This window comes from Leptosomus discolor, chromosome 6 (assembly GCF_034619465.1).
Source record: "Leptosomus discolor isolate bLepDis1 chromosome 6, bLepDis1.hap2, whole genome shotgun sequence".
Lineage (NCBI taxonomy): Eukaryota > Metazoa > Chordata > Aves > Leptosomiformes > Leptosomidae > Leptosomus > Leptosomus discolor.
The window spans coordinates 64,147,758-64,169,016 of NC_141396.1; the positions used below are offsets into that span (position 1 = coordinate 64,147,758).

Genomic DNA, 21,259 nt, shown 5'->3' on the forward strand with positions numbered 1-21,259 from the left:
GGTTTGCCAGCAGCTTGCGGAGCGTGGCGGGAAACCTCCCGTGTTTTCGAGGAAGTTGATGCACGTACCTTCCAGGCGTGAGGTTAGTACCGGGAAGGAAAGGCTGCGTGGCGGCGGACTCGACAAGCGTATGGCCCATCTTGGACACTGTGCTGGGAGGAAGAAAGCTTTGTGAAGCCCTGAGCTCTCCAGAGGGCAGTCGTCCAAGAACTCCGGACCTTTTCCAGTGTCTGTGTTTATTGCTGCCTTGTAGGGGAAAATCTCCCAGAGCCTCCTAAGTGGGTATCACTCCGGCTCTGCATACACAATAGCTCAGCTTGCTCCCCGACTCCAAAACACTGCTGCAAAAACACCTCGTGTCTCCGTTTTAGGCAAAAACTACCGGGCAGCGTTCGAGCTCTGCGCTTCTGGGGATACTTTGCTGGCCCTCCAGACCGGCCTGGAGGAGCTCCACGGCACAGAGTAGCCCCACAGCAGCTCGTGAGCAGGAATTTCTCTCGATCCCGCTTGGCTCCAGCTGAGCACGCGGCCACACAGGCGGCCACTGCTGCTCTGCTGCCTCAGACCCTGGCAGGGAGCACCCTCATCTTGCACCTTCCCCCACTAGGATGAGGGACAAGCACAGGTTACTGTGCATGTTTTACGTGCTTTCACAACCAACAGAACCCCTGCTCTGCAGCCACGTGCGCAGCTTTTCTTTCCAAATGCCCTTTAAAAGTACCTTTATACAGTTTTCTGAACCCTTCTGCTTTGTGGAGACGCTCAGGAAGAGCTGTCAGGCTTACTGCTGCAAGAGGAGGAGTGAACTGGTAACACGAGAGTATCACCTCCACTCTGGATGAGTTTTATGCATAATGACACGTGTGCTCGGGAGGTAAAATTCAAGTTTTCCAAACTTGAGCTCCGCTGCCTCAAGGCAAGTCCTCCACGTTTCCTTGCCTTTAGGCTGCAGCTAACAGAGGATGAAGCCTTCGTATTGTGGAAGAGGCAGAGCTGCCTTCCAGGCTAGGAGCGGTTAACCCCCAAAATCAAGGGAAGGCTGATAACGACAGGAGCGGCCCAGTCTAACAATGCAGACTTTTATTTCGACATCTCCGAGGGGCTTTAGCTCCTATTTATAGCATTTTTCATGTCATCTTTCCTGATAGGAAAAGATGATTCACTAAAGTAAAATGAAACAGAGAGTTCATCAGCATATTAAAGTTAATGGAAGGAGTGAGCCCTGCTGACCAAGTCATTAACGGCTCTTGCAGTTCTCAGACTCCCTCGTTGCCCACCTGACAGGTCAGCTGGTTTCGTGACCGAGCGGTGCCGGCCACGTACACAAGCAGTCAGTTATGCATCGCACTTAGCGGTTTCTACAAAGCCATTACCCAACCTCGTTTTCCCACTTGCCTTCCTGCTTACCGTCAGCAGCCCTACGAAGTAAAAAAGTGGCTAAAATGCAGATTTGCTCCGTGAGAGCACAACTTCTGCAGAGTTAGAGGTGGGAGAATAAAGCCAGTCAGAGGGGTATAGCAGTGGAGATGCAGGCACAAAGTCAGGATGCTCTAACTCTAACTCAAAAAGAGCGAGAAGAGCTTTTCTTAAATTTTGTAGTAAAGCTCTACTTAGACTCAGGGATACATCTGATGATTTAAAAGCCAAATTCATTAGAAGCCCCGTTTCTCATAAGAGGGAAGAATCACAGGCACTTAAGCTAACCACATAGACATCCTCTGAGCTGCAGAAAGGGAATTAGCTGCGCTGCCATCATGCCAAATGCAGTAATGTCTGCAAGTCTGTGTATCTTTCTCTGTTCCAGGACGAAAGTCGACGAGATAACGTGATTAGAGATTCCCATATACTGTAAACAGGCTGCCACAGCTGTTGGCACACAGCACTTGTGGTTGGAGCCAACTGCCTGGGAAAACCACGCTTCTGAATAACTCCCAATCATTTTAAACATTGACATTGGGGGCTTCTTACCGAGCAGATCCAATCCTTCCAACCCGATTGCTGCCTGATGCCAGAGGCTTAAACAGAGTAAAACCTGGATCTTCCAAGGGTTCAGAAGGTGGTGGGTCAGCAGCTCCTGAACGGTCCCCTTGATGGGCAGATTCCTTCTGTTGATGTTGGAGCAGGTTATAAAACCAGTTACGCAGTTCAAAGGAAAATAGCTGCGTCCGTGCCTAATCAGCAGCTTAAGATCATTGCTACGAGCATGCCAGAAGGTTTGATTTACAGGACTTCCTCAGAAACTTTTCTTTCGTTTCTATCCATTGCAGGATGGAAACAACAAAAGTCAGTAAAAAGTTGCAATGTCATATGAAATCCTAAGGGGGCACACAGTGTTGCTAGAGAACCCGCAGCACAGCACCACCGCTACTGGTGCCAGCATGGCTGGTTTGTGTCCCTAACCCAAGTTTTACCTTGGGTTCAACGCTCTAGCTCCCATTACCGAGGGACCTGACAGACTGAAAATCTCACCGCGGCCCTCTGAGGGTGTTAGATCAATGGGAATAGATCTCAAAGGATTACAACGTGCGCTCCTCCAGCTCGTTTCTTCTGGCTCTCTACCTGGAGTGCGAGTTGCCCAATCTCCTCTTCCAGCTCTTTAACCTTTGCCTCTCGTTCAGCCACCATCTGTCTGAGCTGCTCTAGAAGGCAGTTTTGCTTCTGAACCTCGCTGTTCAAGTGCTGCCCTAGCATCTGCTGGGACTCCTTGTTCTTCTCATCCTGCTGGTTCAGGTGCTCCTGCATTTGCTTCTGCTGGTTCTGATAACACAGAAACAAAGAGTGAGATACTGACTTTTGTACACAACGATCATTAAGACTCTTTGGGTGTTACACCCCCCAAGACAAACACCCGTTTAGGAATGCTGGGACAAGCCACTGCCCTGCCAAGCCCCTTCCTCAGCGTAAGCACGCTGATGTCACTAGTGCTGCTCCAAGAATCTGGTCCGTTACGTTTTAAGCACGAGATCACCTTGTCTTGCTCGTGGCGTCTGTGCCTTGAGAAGACTGCACAGCACATCTACGGGCAATGCCCAGACACACGTGGCTGGGTAAGGACCGTCCATCCCCACTGTGGGTCATATCAAGACTTTAGTGACTGGATGGTGCAAGTAGAAAAGACCTGAGCAATTGAGAGATTCAGCTTTCTGGCAGGTTTGCTACTCGGTGTGGCAGAAAAGAGAGCACGAAAGGCTGGCCTTTGACAAAGAAGGTGACTTTTTCATAAATTGGATACGAGTGCTTTTTGTGAAATTAGAACACAGATTGTGCAGTAGTGGCAGTAAAAGATGAGGGATGTATGAGACAACAGCTATGAGGCTAGGCTGCTTTATCAACGGGCTTTGGAGTTTTTCTCACACTGACAAATCTAACACTTGTTGGACAGTTTGTTCCGTCAAGCCAACCAACTGCAAGCAAGGTGCTTCTTTGATGTAAGGGATAAAACAAGTTAACCCTTCCTTCCCAAGGAAACTCACATCTTTCTGTAACAATTTTAGTGAGAATGCTCAGGCTGTGCAAAAGTGACCACAGTTATTTGGCTCCCCTGCAATCTGCCTAATCTGCTGGTCCGTACCCGTATTCCCCACGGCTGCCTGGTGGGCAGAAAGGCAAATGCCAGCTTAGTCATAAGCATGTCTTCGCTAAAACCGAGGTACAGAAGCAAGGAAATGTGATTTGAAACTTGGGAGGGGCTGGATCAGGAAACACAGAACTAACCCTACTAGAAAGTGGCATGTTTTCCACTAATGGTTTTTTATTATTGTAATTGGGGAAGACTATTTAGAATCATGGCAGGACGAAAGGATGCCGCAAGACCATGAGAGCAGCCATTTATTTCAGCATAACTGCACCTCGAGTCTCTGCTAAAACTCTTGGTTTCGAAGGGGCCAAATCCCCTCAGCTACTGCGAATGGGTGGGCGCGTGGTTTAGTGCACGGGGTTCAGCTCGTGCGTTTTGGGCTGCGTCCCGCACCAAATGAGAGGGCAAGACGGCAGGCATTCTAAGGAAAAAAAATCTCTCCCAATGAGCTGAAAGCAGGACAAAGTCCAGCTTCCTGAGTCAGGAATGAAGCCCTTCCTACTAGACAATCCTACTTCAATGCTGCTGCAAAACGTTTCCTCCGATACTTGCAGCTTAGAGCCACTTTGCTGCAACTGTGTCACGCCTGGTGCCGTCTCGCAGCCTTTACACAACCCGATGCAAAAGGGCTTTGGCTGACTAGGCAACCTCCGCTTGTCACAGTTTGATTCATCAGGCCCCTGTACACCTGAAGGTTGTCTGTGTCACCGTGTCATTAAACAACACCATGTTTCATCACCGATCTGCAGGGGCTGGGACCAACAGGAATAGCCAAGACTGTACCAGTAAGGCGTCTATGAGCTCATCGTCGTGTTTTCCTTTCTCCAGCAAGGTGACGATCTGTTCCTTCAGCGTCTTCACCTCGCTGCACAGCACTTTGTTCCTGGCTTTCGATGCCTCAAGTTTTCTTTTCACTTCCTCGTGACTTTTTTGGAGAGCATCGCGTTCCCCGCTGAGTTTCTGCAGTGATGCAAACACACCAAGGGAAATGACAGCGACAGCCTATCACCCAGCCCCAGGTGCTCTGGTGAGCTAAAGGAATCACCCAGCACCTGGGAGAACCTAAAAGAAAAATAGAACTGGCATACCCCATCATCCCGAAGCAAGTAGAAATTACAAGTGCTACTACTCGCTGCCTGCTTGCCAGCATCAAAAAAAGGTCTGTCTGCTCAGGAATACGAGTGGACTAGGTTGCTTCAGTAAATGCCAGGAAGCAAATAATAATTTTGTGTTAAAATCTCATTCTGTAGGCTCCTGCTTTTTCATTTGCCTCATCATTCTCCACGGGGAAGCTCTCTTCCAGCCAGATACAGGGGGGGGATGCCACACTGTCTCCCAGAAGCTGCCCTTGGCATATGCTGCCCCTTGTGCCATGCCTTCACCCAGATGAAGCCGGCCAGGGAGCACGCTAGAAGTGAAGTAGTAACGGAGAAGTGCGAGGGAAGTTACTGTGAACGAAGCCTGAAACACAAAGGCACAAGTGGAACCATGCAGGCTACAGCTATTGAGGAAAGCCTTCCCTGTGCTGCGTGCCTGTAGCCACAAATCTTCTCTTTCATTCTCATGGCCAAGAGGGAAAGGTGGGCATCAGCCCACTGCTCATTTTGTTGCCCAGTTAAACTGTGGTGAGAAAAGCAGGAGCTAATCAAGCTCCGGGATGGTGCCAGGCAGCCTCTACGGAAGCGACTACAGTGAAGAAGCACAGGGAGATGCGCTTTGCTAACCTGGGTAGGTGCAGCTGACCCCAGCTACCCAGGTTTCTTGTGGACACAGGGCTACACATCCTTTCCACCTCGGGGTTTACCACGTGTGCCACTAGCTATAGCCTCCCTCAACCCCTCAACAACGGTTGCCCGTTTATTTTTGTGGCAATTCCATGTGACAGACAAACGGTGGGACCCATTTTCGGAATGCCTCTTAGAGGGCGTCTGGCGTCGCTCTCAACGTTATCCTCTTCAAATGTAGAAGGCCACAGCCACCCAGATACGTGCGGTGTGAGGGGGACGTTTGTACTTAACACCACATGAAGAACGGCCAAAGGGTGAGAGGGATGCTACAGCCTTCGGATGCAGCTGGAGCAGGGATTTTCTCTGCGTCCACCTTCAGTACAAAGCCAGTACCAGCTGCATTGCAACCCAGGGCCTCCCTCCCTCTTTCCAACATCACCCATCAGGCACAGTTGTCAGATGGCCACATTTCAGGCCAGGCAGACGTATCTGACACATCAATCATGAAGCAGAGGGGAAGACCAAACCTTGTACTGCAGAGGCAGGCCTGGCCACGTAAGAGTGCGGTACCGAAAACACACGGGGAAGCCCTTTGCTCAGTCTGTGAACTATGGCAGGACTTCCTCCAGCAGATCAAATGGGTTCCTGACATTGTCTCCTGGTAGGGTGTAACATACACCCTGAAGGTCAGGCAAGTTATTACACACTATATACCCACACAGCTCAAGGTTTTTTACCTCCAAGGTTTCTTTCTTTTCTTTTTCCAAGCTGCGAATCTTCAGCAAGTTCTTCTTTTGGGCTGACGACTTTCTCGGATCAGTCAGTGCCAGCAATTCCTCATCAATCTCACTCAGTGATGTTCTGGTCTTGTTTTGACCCAACTGATTCTCCAGCTCTCGAACCTAGGGGACAATAATGACGACTCATCCAGAGGCTTTACCAGGGGTACAGTGGTCCAGCATCAAAGAGGACATCACCAAAAGGAGCTCAGAGTGTAGCATCATATTACTTCTTGACCTTATTGTGGTTAACTAACATAGAGCAGTGTCTGCTCTTTCAAATTTAAATTTGTTAGCTGCTAACAAAAATGCAGATGTCTACAGCATCTGTGCAGGGAGGAGAGGTGACACCAGACCTACAGGAGAGTCAGGACATGTGGGAGATCTGTGCCTTACTGGAGCCACATGTGGAGGCCAGGCAGACACTCCAAAGCATCCTGAGTGCCACTAAACACGTGTGGGCAACAGAATAATACCTTAGATCGCCTCTAAAAGGGCAGACACCCACTCACCCCTATACACTTAAGCACCTTGGTCTGTAGCAGAATCACCATCCAGGATGTCCACAATCCAAGGCACAGTTCATCAGCCTCAACACAGGTACCTAGCACTGGTCTAGATGTCTTGGGATACTGGAGACCCATATGATGCAGGATTTACAAGTCTCTGGAGAGATGACCAGAGGTCAGAGGGACACCCTATGGCATCTGGGCTGGCATTAGACCCTTAGGTGCAGCCAAGTGAACTCAGCCCCTGCATCCCAGCTCTTCACCACAGACTTCTTCGAGAGTCAGTAGAGGGAAACGGGCACTGCTACAGCACAGTTCCTCTGCCCTGTTCTGGAGGTGCCTCCCAAGAGGGGATGCACCTTTTGACTCAGTGACTGTATTGACAAGATCCCCACTGACTACACAAGGGGCCTGAGGAGGCTGGCTCAGAGAGAAACTTCTGCAGTACCGTAGAGTACAGTACGTGCAGTCTTCAGATGAATCCCAGCCAGGGGGTCTCATGGAAGGAAGATGTAATCGGCTCAAGGGAAAATTCAGTCAATCAGTGCAAAAATCAAAAGTTTGTTGGCATATAATTAAACAGCGGAAAAATGGAAAAATAGGTATCAAATTGCCTGAGAGAAGTTTGATTTAAGATGGAGACAGAACTGCCTCCCTGTCTCCAGCTGACATTTCGGCTAGACTGTGCCCTTCAGGAGATTCAAGAGTTAAAGATTTTACTCAAGTTCCTGGGGGAACAACTTGAAAAACTTATCTGGCCTCAATTCTTCCCATCTGACTTTAGGCACTGAACAAAGGTGTCCAAGTCAGAGCACAGACACTGGCAGGGCTCCTTCAACACTCAGTGGAGAGAGGCACCTTCAAACCATCCTGGGGTTTTAACTAGGCTGCCACAGCTCTCCAAGGTCCCTGAACTCTCTCCTTCAACAAAGATGTGAAAGATTCCCAGCTTAAACACTGAAACTTGCATGTTTGCAATAGACTAATTAAAATAGTTTGCAGGAACTCCGAAAGACACATCAACACATATTTAAAATTTAACACCCCACCTCCCCACACCTATGTGCACACACACACATAAACATACCAAAAAACTATATAAAAGTTACCATAAAGTGTTTTATTCTAACAGTTGCTTCCTTCAACAGAGAAAAGGCTGGCCATCTATTTGCAGTAAGCACTGCAAAGTACTGGGATATGCCTTATAAGCAGGTACAAATGTTAGGAATTAGGTAAAGAAGAACTAAGAGTATCTTTAACTCAAACTGGTAACACCTCGACGTAGAAAGAGCATCCCAGACCCAGCACCACGCAGGGTCTTAACTCACCTTGCTTTGGAGAACAAGAATTTGCTGGGCTCGTCCACGCCAGCTGCCAGAATTGGTCAAGAGACTTTGAATATTCACATCGTCACCAACTTCATTTGCTAAAAGCTACGAAAAAGGGATGAACACCAACAATAAGGCTAGGCTCAAATACACGGGTTGGGGAGAGGGGAGGGAAAGCTACTCTTCCCAGCGGCAAACACAAAACACTGTATCTATAAGCAGGGGCCATTCTTTATCGCCTGTATCTGACCCCCTGTACCCCACGTGATGGAAGCTCTTTCAGATCGTTGCCACGGTACAGGGTGTTGATGCTTAGGAGGGGTTGGGCTAACGTGAATTATTTCACTTTGTCAGGTGGGTCATTCGGTATTTCGACGTTTGAGTAATATCCTTTGAGTTTTGAAAAACGTGAATCGGTGGTTTGCTGCCTGCCGACGGGGAGGGTCAAATCGTACCATCCAGCTGGGCGTCAAACTGCGCTAGTGTTGTAAAAACGAGGATTTCAAGTTCGTCACCGAGGTTGACTAAGCGTTACTAACAGTTTTCCATATTATTTTTGATATCATGAACACTTAACCAGAACGAAACAGGAACAGAGTAGAGGTATTTTCTTAATACACACCCTTGCCACCAGGAATTGAGCCAATCTCTCTTGCACAGTTCTGACACAGCCACATTAACGAGAGCTAAAGTTAGTATGAAGAGCATTTAAATTATTTATAAAAAGGTCAGCAGAGTTCTATTTTTAGGACCATATCCTCTACTCTGATCCGCATTGCAGGTCTCTTCTGCAAAGTAATGAAACCCAAGGAAACAGAGCACATAGTAACACGTTAAAATCCATCACAAATCAAAGAGGAAAAGGTTACGCCGGATGTCACTCCAACAAACTGTTGTTTAAACATGTGCTGTAGTTCAAGTGTGGCCTTTAATCCCGTTGACTTCCACGGGACCGAAGCCTACACTGAAAGTCAATACACAATCAAACGTTTCGGAAAGGAGGAATGGGCCTGAACGTATGCTGCAAGTCAGTCACAAACCTATTTGGCTGAACTGGGACTTATAAACCTTCAAGAATCTGAGCCCATCGTGGCAAAAGAAATACTGGACGCAGGCATCCAGCTATGGTGGCAGAGCATGAAGGCTGTGTGTCCACGTGCACGCCTTCCCAACGCAACCACTACACCCCTGGATTTTCTTACCTCCTTACACTTCACTGAAATACTTCATGGAGGTTAATCAAAGCTCAACAGAAAAGCAGCTTCCTGATTTCCCAAGAATATACCTCTCGCACGGGATCCCAGCCACAGACTCTGTCCTGCAACAGTACCTTTTGGGTCATCTTCAGCTCCTGCTTTGCAGACTGGAGTTGGTTACGATACTCCATCACTTTGAAGTTGGCTGTGGTTAATTTTTCTTGCAATGCTTTCACCTCTGGACTTTCAGCCTTTGAAGAGAAGAATGTACTTGGGGAGAACGGAATCCTCAGGGAAAAACTGAAGTGATTAAGATCCACAGACCCATCAGGATCGCAGAATCTTTTTTCCCCAGACCCATGCAAATGCCTTCCCTCGTTTTTGGGGTCACAGAGAAGGTACAAACAGAGCAAATTGGTTATAAAACTAGTGACACGGGTACATCCTTGTCATGAGGAAAGGACTGTGCAATGGGAGAGAACTAAATTTTCCCTTTTCAATTACAATTCGTACCAAGTTTCCTTCTATCATCTGCAGAATTGATTGCTTGATTCCTGCATCACCACCACCAAGAGAATGTATTTTTTCTATGGCTGTCTGTAGCTGGAAAAAAAAAAAAACCAACATTGTTATTATAGAATGAACACAGTGAAGAGCACATCTCCATGGAATAGTAATTAGTAAAAAAGTACAACAGCGGTTTTGATGATCCTGGATGTTTACTTACTCTAGAAAAAAAAAAAAAAAGTACTTCATTTTCCCCTTGATTTTTTAAACACAATCAGTAGGAAAGCATATACTTTTTTTCCTGAAACGCCTCCCAAAGAAGCACATGTTATTTTACTGTGGTATAACTTCAGTGAAAACGTCTCTGGATCCGCTGAGATGGGATCTGTTATCAAGTGTGGAGACTTCTGGGGGATTTTATCACCATAGGTTCATAAAGTAAGTGTTTATATACCTAAATGCAAATCCAGTACCGTACAGATCAGGATGCTGTCTCTAGATTCTGGATGCCAGTTTACCCATTTTGAAAGAAAATCACAGGATATTTCATAAAAAGCACATAGTTCTACTCACCAGAGGAATGTAAAAGGAGAAACGACTACCTAAAGCCCTATAGCTGAGATTCAGTAACGATGTTAAAGCTATTTTCTTTAGCTGGTGGCTCTCAAGTAGCATTTCTCAAGCCGTGAAGGGTATCTCTCCTGTTGGTTGCCACAGCAAAGGCAGGCAGTCATATAGTCCCTCCTGGTCTGAATCATGCCCAATGTTGAGGTTGCAAAGACTTCTTACTGGAGGGGAGGGCAGGGAATTTGGAGCTGGAAAGGCCAGGAAGTGTTGCTTTAAAGGGCTGAGACTTCATTCTTTGAGGTGGGCGGGAAATCTTGACTATTTGCCCCAATTAAAGAAGGCTGTAAGGAGCAGCTTCTTCATTAAAGTGATACCAGGGGAAACCCGGTGTGTAACTCGGAGCCAGCTGCAACTTCACCCCTTCTTTGCAAGTCAGTCAATGGTTGGGCCACCCTTTCTATCCAGCTCATCAAGTCTTTCAGTCAATGGACTGAGAACGAGACATTTCAGCTAGTGGTGGCAGCTGCTAGGTCAAATCCTAAGGAAGCTTTCTGCAAACATCCATTTGCAGCCTTTGTTTACATCTACCACCCTTTGCCAAGCGATTGCTCAACGGCCACACCTTCCATTTTGTTTGTGGGAATGTAGTCATGTTAAAACACTTACGATTTACATATTGTTCGGTCCTCATACGAGCAAAGAGCTAACAATTATGTAAAAGGACAGTGTTTTCCACTGGGGAAAGCGCATCTTGTGAGGCATTTGGAAGGTACCATCACCACAATTCATTTTGCAGAGCTTAAGGCATCAAGAAGTAGGCAGAGGGGATGAGATTCGACTCACAAATTAACACGTTCCTTGCTCTCGGCGTGGGTGTCTCTATAAAGAATGGAGTCTCGTCAATAGGACCAGGGAAGTCTAATCTTCAGCTCACTCTACAGCAGACACCTACACTCCATCGAGTGGAGGGACTGACTGCACACTCGGTCTTGTTGCCCACCCACAGCTGTCTAGTCCCCTCGGAGGCATCCGAGGGTACCCCGGAGGCCTTCGGCTGCTCGCCAGCACTGCCTGTCCTGTCACGTCTAACAGCCCTGCAGGGATGTCTGAGAGGTCAAGTGACATCACAGACTGGACTTCTACGCTCATGTGTGGGCAACTGAATTGCACTTTAGCTGTCTTGGCTCTTCCTACAACCAATGGAAAAAGACGAGTGTGTCTAGACAGTGATCTTCTCTCTCATCCCTCAACATTTTTCATGGATACCTCCCACTGTCCACATCGCTTTCTTTTTACCCATCTTTTACATCTTCATATAGTTCTACTGAACAAGTAGAACCCACAAACTCAGCCAGTGACCATCAGTTTAGAGAAGAGCCACCCCAAATGAGGTTAGGAGAAAATACAGCCCATTGACCAGGTTTCAGCGGGTTCACGTTGCGGTTCATCTTTACCTCAGACGAGACAGGTTGCTGTGTTTGGGTTTGATTCTGATGGCGCTGGTGTCTAAGAACAGATTAGCTCATATCTAAAGTGTCCATCACTGCTCTGACCAGCAATTATTGCTTCTTGAAAATTTCTGTTTGCGTTGAGTTTGATTTCCTTTCCGGAAATGTCTGTGGTCCCTTCTTTTGGGTCAAGATCTGACGATATTTTAAGTTTGTGTTTGAATAACGGTCATTACAATGCTACAGTAGGGGATTATAACCAAGTGGATTTTACTTGAAATTATTCACGGCTTGCTCCCCTACTTGTGTGATTTTGTAGGTCCCCAGCTACACGGGATGTTTCTTAGCCAGCCTGCCAACTGTTTGACAAGACCCCTCTGACCAGAACGCTCTGGATTTCTGCAGGAGTCCTCAAAAATTTAATCTACCATTTCTTGATCTTTCAGGTAACTAGAGCACAATTCAGATAGAGGCACAATTCCTGATCAGAAGTGATTATGAAAGATGCAGTCAAAATGCATCTGTCAGCATGACAAATGTTATTGATCCATTGACATGCTGTCTCTGTTCTGGAAGTACTTACGCCAGAAAACAGCTTTCATTATGTGGATTAATAAAGTTTCGAAGAATAGAGTACCAATTCATGACTGGTATTAACAAAGTGGGAATGTAAGACATAATAATATGAAATTTGTACCTTCTCTCAAAAAAAAACCCACCAGAAAAATATCATTGCCATACTGTTAGAAAAGCCCTTGTGCTTCAAATCCAAGTGAACACCCTTTCCCAGCTGCTCCTTTCTGCAAAGGTGAAAACAGCTGAGGGCACACATCCCTCCTATCATGGACCGACATTACCAGAACTCAAAGCAAACACAGATTTAAGAGCAAATTCAAAATGGGAACATGAATCAAATCCAGTTTCTACAGCTCCTCTATCCCAAAGGCTGGATTTCTCTGGTTTAGCATGCAAAAGAGAACAAGAAAAAATGCCTCACTTCTCTCTCCAGCTCTTTGACTTTGTTATTCAGTTGCTTCACTTTGGCTTTTTCACTCTCAGCCTCGGCAGTTATCTCACGATTCTTTTTGGCCAATTCAACTATTTTAGTAGCTGCGACATCTCCAGCTAAACCAGCCGCCCCTGAAAAGTATACATAAAAGCAAAGGACATGTCTTAGAGGCAAGATTCAGCACAGATGACGCTTTTCTTCTCTGTCCAGTGCACAATGTTCTTTTATTGTCTAATCCATTTCTCTCAGAGCTGTGCCAGGCACTTAAATGAACAAGTGAGGGAAAAGAGGCGTCAGCGGCTCCAGCTGGATCGCCTGCTCCTTTCAGCCAGCATCACACTGTGGCTAGCAAAGCCACGTTTCACACTTCAGCAACAGCCACACATCAAAAGGCCACAACAGCGGTGGTAGCAACATTACCACAGAGAAAGGGTAGAGGTGTTTTTCTGCTCGCCGCTGTGAAGGACAGTTACGAACAGGTTTTTGAGGCATATTACAGAAAAAGACAACGCTCTGTTTCGCACTGGTTGTTTACTACTGGAGGAGCTGCTGAAACAGAGGTGCGAACTTTTCTAGACATCTGTCCTAAAAGGTCAGGCACACTGTGACAGTTGGGCCCTGGATAAGGTCCAGGAAATGTCATTGTGCCTATTTATATGTCCCTTGAGATTATACATGGAGCCTTTACTGTATTACACGTTTAATTGCTCTTTTAAACTGGTACTTCATTCACCTCCTCAGCAGAGAGGGTTTGGTTAGTGTCACGGAGAAAGCAATCCCCAGGACTGGCTCGTGTGTCACTCGTGTTCTTGTGAACATCACAAAGGTCAAGAAAAGTTCTTGCACAAGTGCAAAACTAATATGATTGTACACCATGTCCATGGAAACCTCTAGCTCAGCAACGAGCACGACCCTGCAACAACAAATCCTTGGTGGGATAAATGAAGATGGAACTGGGCTCTCGTCATTCTTCTTAACTCTTCCATCCTCCTTCAGCGCTCTGAAGTAATGACTTTTCTACTGACATCCATGAAGATTATATTGAAGAACCAGGGTGAGATGCAAGGATGACAGATTACTCTGAAGTGAATTCTGAGTCCCACAAAACCCCTACAGACATTAAAGGGGCAATGCAGAATATAGCTGAGAACAGAATATGACTCTATATCACTATTTAAAACCCTGTGGAGAGCATAAATTTATTATTTTTAAAAGCATTTCCACTGTTCTCACTCCTTTATGTGATTTGTGTTTCTCTTCTCATCTAAAAGCTACTTTCTCCTTAGTTTTCATGACAAATAATGCCTGCTAAGGATCACAGTAAGTACTAAACTCACCAAAAGCCAGGCTGTTGCTTCCACGTGATGGTCTTCGAACACACTGTACACATTTAACCAAAGCTTTTAATTCCCAAACAATGTGGGCGAATCTCTTGCCACGATGTAGACAGGGAAGACAGAGGCACGAGGCAAACTGCTGCAAGCTGGCATACGAGTCAGCCAGAGAAGCTGCAACAGCACCCCTGGCTCCAGACCTGACCCAGTCATAGCTCATCGTGTCTCCTACATACAGCTAGAGAGAGATTCTACGAATTAAGGCGTAATTTAAGTGTTACTTATTTCTGCTTATTGCTGGTTTCCCCCTTCTCTATTAGCCCGGTCACCACCGCTGCCCTGAACAACAGTGGCACCCAGTGGAGGAGGTGCAACCTGCACAGTTCAGCTTCCCGAGGACACCCAAGCCACTTTAGAAGCTGGACTTTGCATTCCCCCAGCACCCTGCTCAGACCAACGAAAGGAGCCTCCACAAGGAATTTAACACCACGTAGCACAGAAAGCTGCAACACTGTTCTTGGACATTAACAGAGAGTTTTCCAAGCCACGATTTCTACGAATCATCGGGTTTTGTGCCGATAATAGCAAGCTTGCAGAAGATCTGTAAGGAACAGAGGGCACTGCGCCCCCCAGAAGAGCGTTATACTTCTTTTCAGGGACACATAATTATCAATAACACCTTAGGTCTGACCTGCCTGACTACCAGAAGTCATTTGGTCCTTTCCACAGCTCCCTGAGATGGGGAATAGCAGTATTCAGATTTTGCAGCTCATGGCACTGAAGGGGAGAGCAAGTGTACGTGCCATTCCATGCGTGAGTGCTGACCTGTCAAACCACCGTGAGGAACCTCCCTCTGCAAATAAAGCAATGAGACTCCTTACACGGGAGAGACAGGGATGTTCAGCAAACTCTGCAAATGCAAACCAGTGTCAGACCCTTGCAAGTTGAGGGAGCAACTCTGAGCGTTGACTAAATCTATACACCGGTGTCCAAGTATTTTCAAAGTTCGGAGGCAAGTGGTTTCAGTGCTATTGCAAATTCCTGCAGGCTCAACAGAGCTCTCGGTTGAGAGCTGAATTTTGATTCTTCCTGGCAAAAGCTTGTTACAGGAGTGGAAAGGGAGGCAACCAAAATATGACCAAAATACTCCTTTTTAACAGAAAGCAGGTGAAGAGATGTCACATGAATATTTCACTGCCCGGAGCTCACAATGACTCTGTCATCCTACCTCTATTGTCACCACCATCAAGCAAACACTGGTACTAACACAGCGAGAATACAAAGTTACCGTGCTTACCTGACAAAGCTAATCTGTCCTCCGGGATTTTTTTCTGGAGTTGCTTTATTTCAAAGTCTTTCTCTGTCAGCAGTTTGTATAGTCTGCAGTTCTCATCTTGGACCTCTCGAAGCTGATTCTGGAGCTGCTCGTTCTCAAGCTCAAGCAACCTGGGAAAAAAATAAGCCATCATGGCAAATGTCACTGTAATGTGCTTCAGATTCCAGGAGTAAAATAATTAAATGACTGTATGCTGGATGAGCTGAGTTTATCAGGAGTGAGTTTACTGAATTAAGCAGAATATCCTAAACCTCAGATCAGAACACCAGATGATCTGATCTATCCCTATAACTTATTTCTTCTTAAAAAATTCTGCACTTCCTTGTGTTGTCTGGGGCAAAACATCACAGAACAGGTACCTTTTCAGTGCTCTGGAGGTTACTGAATAGTCTTGTCTCACTCAGTCTTATGTATCTGGTTCCTCAGAGGAAATCAGAAGGGTTCACCATCCAGCATCCACGGCATCCAGGCTTTCCTTTCTGTACTTACCAAAGCTAACAGAAGCCAACAGCGCATCAGCTACAAAAGCTGCTGCTGAGGTTCTTGAAAAAGGAATGCTTCATAGCAACTCACAAAAGACCAATTTCCTCTGCCCCTATCTGATTTTCTTGGAACCCCACCAGGATGGACTGGCATCAGTTTGTATTTTTGGAATTCATTTAGAAACCAAGGCTATCAAAAAGCGCTCTGAACAGGAGGAAATAGCCTCTTGCTTCTCCTGTTCTTCGGTACATTGAGTAACATTCATGAGTTTCATCTCTCTGAGACATCCAGAGAATTAATCACTCCAATCTCTTTGCTGTCCTTACATGCTGGTACTGCAAAGGTAAAACCAAGAAGCTAAGGCCTCAGGGGCTCAACTCAATTGTGGGCACGCAGGCATCTATTTGAGATGCCCCAGGATTAGCTGAGCTCCCTACGTGAGGCCAGCAGCCACCACGCAGGGCTCTTGGGAAAACCTCTGGAGCCCAGGCAGAGAATTGAGAGCATCTCAGAGAGCGCTTGCCACCCCTGTGCGGACATCTGAGCCAACCCCAAGAATTACTACCATCCTCCAACTTCAAGCTGTCAGTCAGATTCCTCCAGACAGCAGCACTTCAGGATAGAAATGAACCTGTCTCCATCCCCCAGAGAGGGGGGATGTGCTAAGCGAAGTCATACTGACACAAATAGGTTTGGGGTAGAGATCCTGCTGGCTCAAGCCAGCAGCTCCCGTTCTGTCTGCCTCTGAGCTTCCTCTTTTCTCCCCTCTGACTTTCCAGGCAAGGTCCCACTCCATACACAGGGGTGTCTCTCTGTGAGCAGCAAGCCAAAATGCACACAAAAGGCCAAGGAGGTCTAGTCAATACAACCAGCGTCGCCTACAGACCAGCTGCCACTGTGGGGTGATGCAAACGGCTCTCAAACTGCCACGGAGTGAGCTGATGAGGGGACTCCGTTCAGTTACAGGTGCCATTTGGGCTGCCCACCCATCCCCCAGCTGCTGAAGGGTGCAGGCCTCCTCTGTCCTGCCTATCATTCCCAGGTGGAAGTTCCCGATACCCTACAGCATCTCAGACACCATTAGACACCTAAGCCAAGCAGATGATTTGACCTCTAGGTTCTTATTATCTACAGTGTGACTCTGAATGCCTACATTTTGGTGATTTAATCTGGAATAATGTCCCACTCCTTTGGCCTACAGAGTGATTGCTCCAAACTACAACAGGAGTAAGTTACTTGGATGATCACAGAGACTTGGATAAAGCTCAGTTGTTACAGTATAGACCAGTGGCTGTAGACATATCCACAGCCAGACAAGTCAGCTACCTCAATAGTTACCTAAATCTTTTCTGTTCACAAGTTTTAGCAAGCTTTTTGCTCCAAGTGGCCTTTGGAGCTTTTAAGTGCATGCTCCCTACGTACACGTCAGCATAAATGACCCCTTAGAGCACCGCCATAACCAGCACGGTCAATTTACGACACGATTCACAATCCATCATTAAGAAATGCACTTCTGTTTCAAAGCTGAAAATCAAAGGGAGATCAAAGGCAGCTGTTTACAAAGGAGAAGAAAGCAAGCAGCAATCTGAGCAGAGAAAAGGCAAAACTAAGTTATTCCCACATGTACCACTCATAGAAGTGAGCAACCAAACTGCGCAGATCCAATTAGAGACACAGGAACAAAAAGACTTTTAACAGTGAGGGAATTAACGTGAAAAAAAAGGTTCTAAGCTCTTAATACACCTGATCAGCAATGTCTTCCAAGTCATGACAAAAAGACCTTACAGTAGGATGGACAGAAATCCCAACTGCACAGAGCTGGAGTCTCCTCTGAGAAACTTCTCCATCCCATCCCTACATGTTACAAAGGAGGTAGCAGGTTGCACCCAAGTGGCTCAGCTACAGAAAGTCAGCCAAAAGAAACAGGCTGCAGAAAGACAACCCTTTTCACTCTCGTTCGAGGAAACAGAGCCAGGTGAAAGCTTATGAGCAGGGCCCAGGACTGGAAGTCAGGTAAGTCTCTTTCCCAACTCTGCTACAGATTCTCCATGTCATGGGGAGAATCACTTAAATACTTCAAACAGAGCAGGGAGGATAAAGTTACAGAAAGAACAAACCAGAAGGACACAAATGTCAGCTAAACACTCGCCTAAAAAAAATTTGGAAGCAGGATGGGAGGAAGGAAAAACGAACTCCCAAGGCGCAGAGGAAGGGAGACTTCAGAGAGGAGACCGTTTCCCAAGCGCTGCTATAAACAACGCTGACAGGCTGAAATCACTGCCACTGCAGACCATATGGAGCCCTGGTATCCTGGAACAAGTTTCTAACGTGTTGTCATGGGAATACTGCAAAGTACATCCTGGTGAATCCCTTCCAGAAGCAAATCCTGCCCAGATCGGATGCGCTCAGAACCACTCTGCTGCAGACGTACGTAAGCGAAGGACAAACCAGATAAATCTGCTACGCCTGCCATGGCAAACGTGGACTTTTAAGTCAGTGCCACTAAAGAGAGGTAGGTAACAGCTCTTGAATTGCTCAGACCTAAACTGCTGAACTGTAAGTAGCAGAGAACTGCTGGGATTCTCCTCTACTCTGCACCTCAGCGTGCACACGCTGCACCAGGACGTGCTGTGGGAGCGCCTAAGCCTCTCCTCCACCAGACCAATCCACATCTCAACTGTGGGAATCAGCCTCTCACCCCATTAAAAAAAAAAGAAAAAAAGAAAGAAAAAATTTAAAAACCTCTCAGATCTCCAATATCAGAACAAAAAGTTGAAGGGGACAGCCGGCCGAGGTCAGATCAGAAGCAGAACTCGGCAAATCAGACAGCCGTGGCGCGGGCCCTATGGGTGAAGAAGACCATGGTACGATGCAACGGTGAGAGCATCAGTTTCTAGGGGGTCAGCCCCCCCGTTGCCCCACAGATGTCCTTTGCAGCATGAACTCTGCGTTCCCAGAAGGACCTGCAAGTTTCAGTGGTTCCCTGCACCTTCACAGAAGCTCTGCTGCCGCTTACGCACTGGGGCGTTGAAGGAAGCAATCCTCAGCAAGGAGCTGAGCAGGGCGTTGCCCAGAGTAACACAGAGGGGAGATCAGCGTTTAGGGCCTAATAAACCTTGGTGAGTGGCTTGATAAACTTTGGTGGAGCTGCCCTTCCCCACTGCGGGTTCTGGGAGGGGAAACTGTCTCAAAGGTATATGCCTAACTGTGGTTTTCCACCTGTGAGCTGTTGGGTTTGGCAGAGCTGCCAGCTCCTCCTTCCTGCCCCTCTTATCACAGTATCTCACCCCCATCGTGGGGCCAATAAAACAGTCTGTGGGCTTAAAGCTGTCACCTGGACCACTGAAATGCCTTGAGAGAAAAGCACCCTTGGCCCAGAAAGTGAAACCAGTTTCCGGCAAACAGCTGTACCAGCACAGCTGCAAGCGGGGAGCAGAAGCGGGAATTTCTTCAGCTGGCTTCCCCGCCAACACAGGGGTGACACGGTAGGAACGGCAGACATCTGGGGGATATGTCCAAATTCAGACTTGTTCTAGTTTGGAAAAATGATACTAATTGGGTCAGAGAGTCTGAGTATATCCTAGGAGGGGGACGAATGATCTGAGCTGGGGTTTCAAATCCCTGCTCCAGTGAACTGAATTACGCACTCAGCTCCAAACCCAAGATGGAGGGAGATCCACACCAGAACGTCCTGGTAATCCAGATACTACTCCCAATGGGTGAAGTAAGACCCAAACCCCTGTCCCCCCGTAAGTTTTAAAACCCTACCTTATATAACCCTGTCAAGTATCTCAACCAGGAGCCAACTCCGTCTGCGAGACCCTCCCGTGCAGCTGGCTGTCTTCCGAGCTACGAAATCGGGTTATATCACAAAGACAGCCAGGGGAACGCTCTTCTGTGCTGCAGGCCTTTGGCTTGCACCCATTGGTTGCTTTGCCCTTACCTGCCTCTGGAAATTTCTCATGTAGGGCACTAGTTTGTTTTCAAGGATAGGCAGGAATGAACCAACAGTTCCGAGGATGTCAGTGATCCTGAGTGACTGGATTTTGTCAGAGGGCAGCCAGCTGCCCCTAGCCTGTCACGCTTAATCCCGCTGTCCTTCTGCTCTCTGTTTGTGAAACACTGATAATACAGTGCACACCACAACGCTCTGAGGATAAACATGTTAGGGACAGCGAGAGTCTCCTCAGGATAATGAAAGCCCAACATGTGAAGACATGACACAGGTTGTGTAAGAGCATATGAAAATAGAATTCTGTGAGTTCCTGAAGGAACGGTGCTGCTATGCCTTTACCTTTTGCTGTTATCTTCATTTACAGGCTGTCCTGTTTCAAACAGGTTTAGATCACTCGAGATTCCGAAAGTCTCCTCTGCGTTGCCATTGTCACCCTTCTGACTGTCCTGCTTTTCCTTCTGACTGTCCTGCTTTTCCTTCTTCCTCTCCATTACATTTTGCAGCCGCCTTTGCTGCTGTTCTTGATAAGCCTTAAACTGCCTTTTAAAATGTTCATCCGCTTTTCTGTCTGACTCCATTGTTTACTAAGAGCATAACAAGAAGAAAATAAAAGAGACAGAGATCAACATCGCTCTGAAAAACGTCCTCTTCCAGCAGCTGCTTCGCCGTTTTTCTTCACTGACCTCTGTGTGATCTCCCTGACACCGCCTCCTCTCAGCCACTGGGCTCTTCAGTCCCACTGTCTTGCTTGAAGGGCCTCTTCCCATAAATGGCTTTCAAATCGTCTTCAAAAAGGTTTTTGGGTCTTTTTCACTCTATCATTCAAAAAAGCAACGTTTTAAAATGTTTTTAAACAGATCTGTTGAAATAAACATTTTTACAGAAGAGCAAGTTGGGGTCAAATCCATGCCAGCGTGGCAACCCCATTATACTGACGAAAGGGAACGCAGACTGCTTGCAACCATCCAGCCTTCCTTCCCACGTTTCAAGGAAGGTGGAGATCCCCCCGTTTTTGGGTTAATGTGGGAAGAAAGATCTCTGTTAAACCTAATTTTGGGGCACTAGTTGGCAAGAGCGTGGCTTACATCTTTCCCCCGATTCTCTAAGCATTAAGTGACAACATTAAAGCGATAACATCGCTACCTATTTCAATGTCTAGAGCTTTACTTAGCATGACTAAAGGCCATCAGGTTTCGAATTTATTCCAGCCCCCTCTCCTTCTGTTTGGCATTTACTGTCAGCAAAAAAATAATCGAGTGCACCTTTGGTCTAGGAAAAACAATCAGTACAAACTTTCCAAGGCACACCCTCCGCTGAGTACTGGCCCTTTCTCACACCAAGGCAGCAACCATCCCGACCAAGTGCCAAAAGGCACGTTATGTCCCTTTGTGCAGCTTTACCTCCACGCCCGGACCCCTCGGGCGTGGACGAGGTGCATTAAGGACCGACAAAGCAGCAGAGCCCGTGCCTCTGCACAGCCCGGGGCCCCCGGGGGCAGAAGGGC

At 47.1% G+C, this 21,259-nt stretch overlaps 1 protein-coding gene across 2 annotated transcripts in view; it reads right to left on the reverse strand.

The window, feature by feature from the left end:
* The window catches only part of LOC147415397 (coiled-coil domain-containing protein 13-like), a 28,323-nt gene extending 7,990 nt beyond the window's left edge, over nucleotides 1–20,333 (reverse strand). Inside the window, exons 1-11 of one of the 2 annotated variants that reach the window (XM_086467019.1) lie at nucleotides 20,095–20,333; nucleotides 15,279–15,427; nucleotides 12,636–12,778; nucleotides 9,630–9,719; nucleotides 9,251–9,367; nucleotides 7,921–8,025; nucleotides 6,042–6,206; nucleotides 4,361–4,537; nucleotides 2,560–2,757; nucleotides 1,969–2,105; nucleotides 69–152 (exon numbers count right to left, since the gene is read on the reverse strand). In XM_086467019.1, coding sequence (XP_086323145.1) covers nucleotides 69–152; nucleotides 1,969–2,105; nucleotides 2,560–2,757; nucleotides 4,361–4,537; nucleotides 6,042–6,206; nucleotides 7,921–8,025; nucleotides 9,251–9,367; nucleotides 9,630–9,719; nucleotides 12,636–12,778; nucleotides 15,279–15,427; nucleotides 20,095–20,333 — 1,604 coding nt within the window. The remainder of the gene's footprint in view (nucleotides 1–68; nucleotides 153–1,968; nucleotides 2,106–2,559; nucleotides 2,758–4,360; nucleotides 4,538–6,041; nucleotides 6,207–7,920; nucleotides 8,026–9,250; nucleotides 9,368–9,629; nucleotides 9,720–12,635; nucleotides 12,779–15,278; nucleotides 15,428–20,094) is intronic. The other variant, XM_086467020.1, reaches the window with a different exon arrangement.
* Between the last annotated feature and the right edge of the window lie 926 nt (nucleotides 20,334–21,259).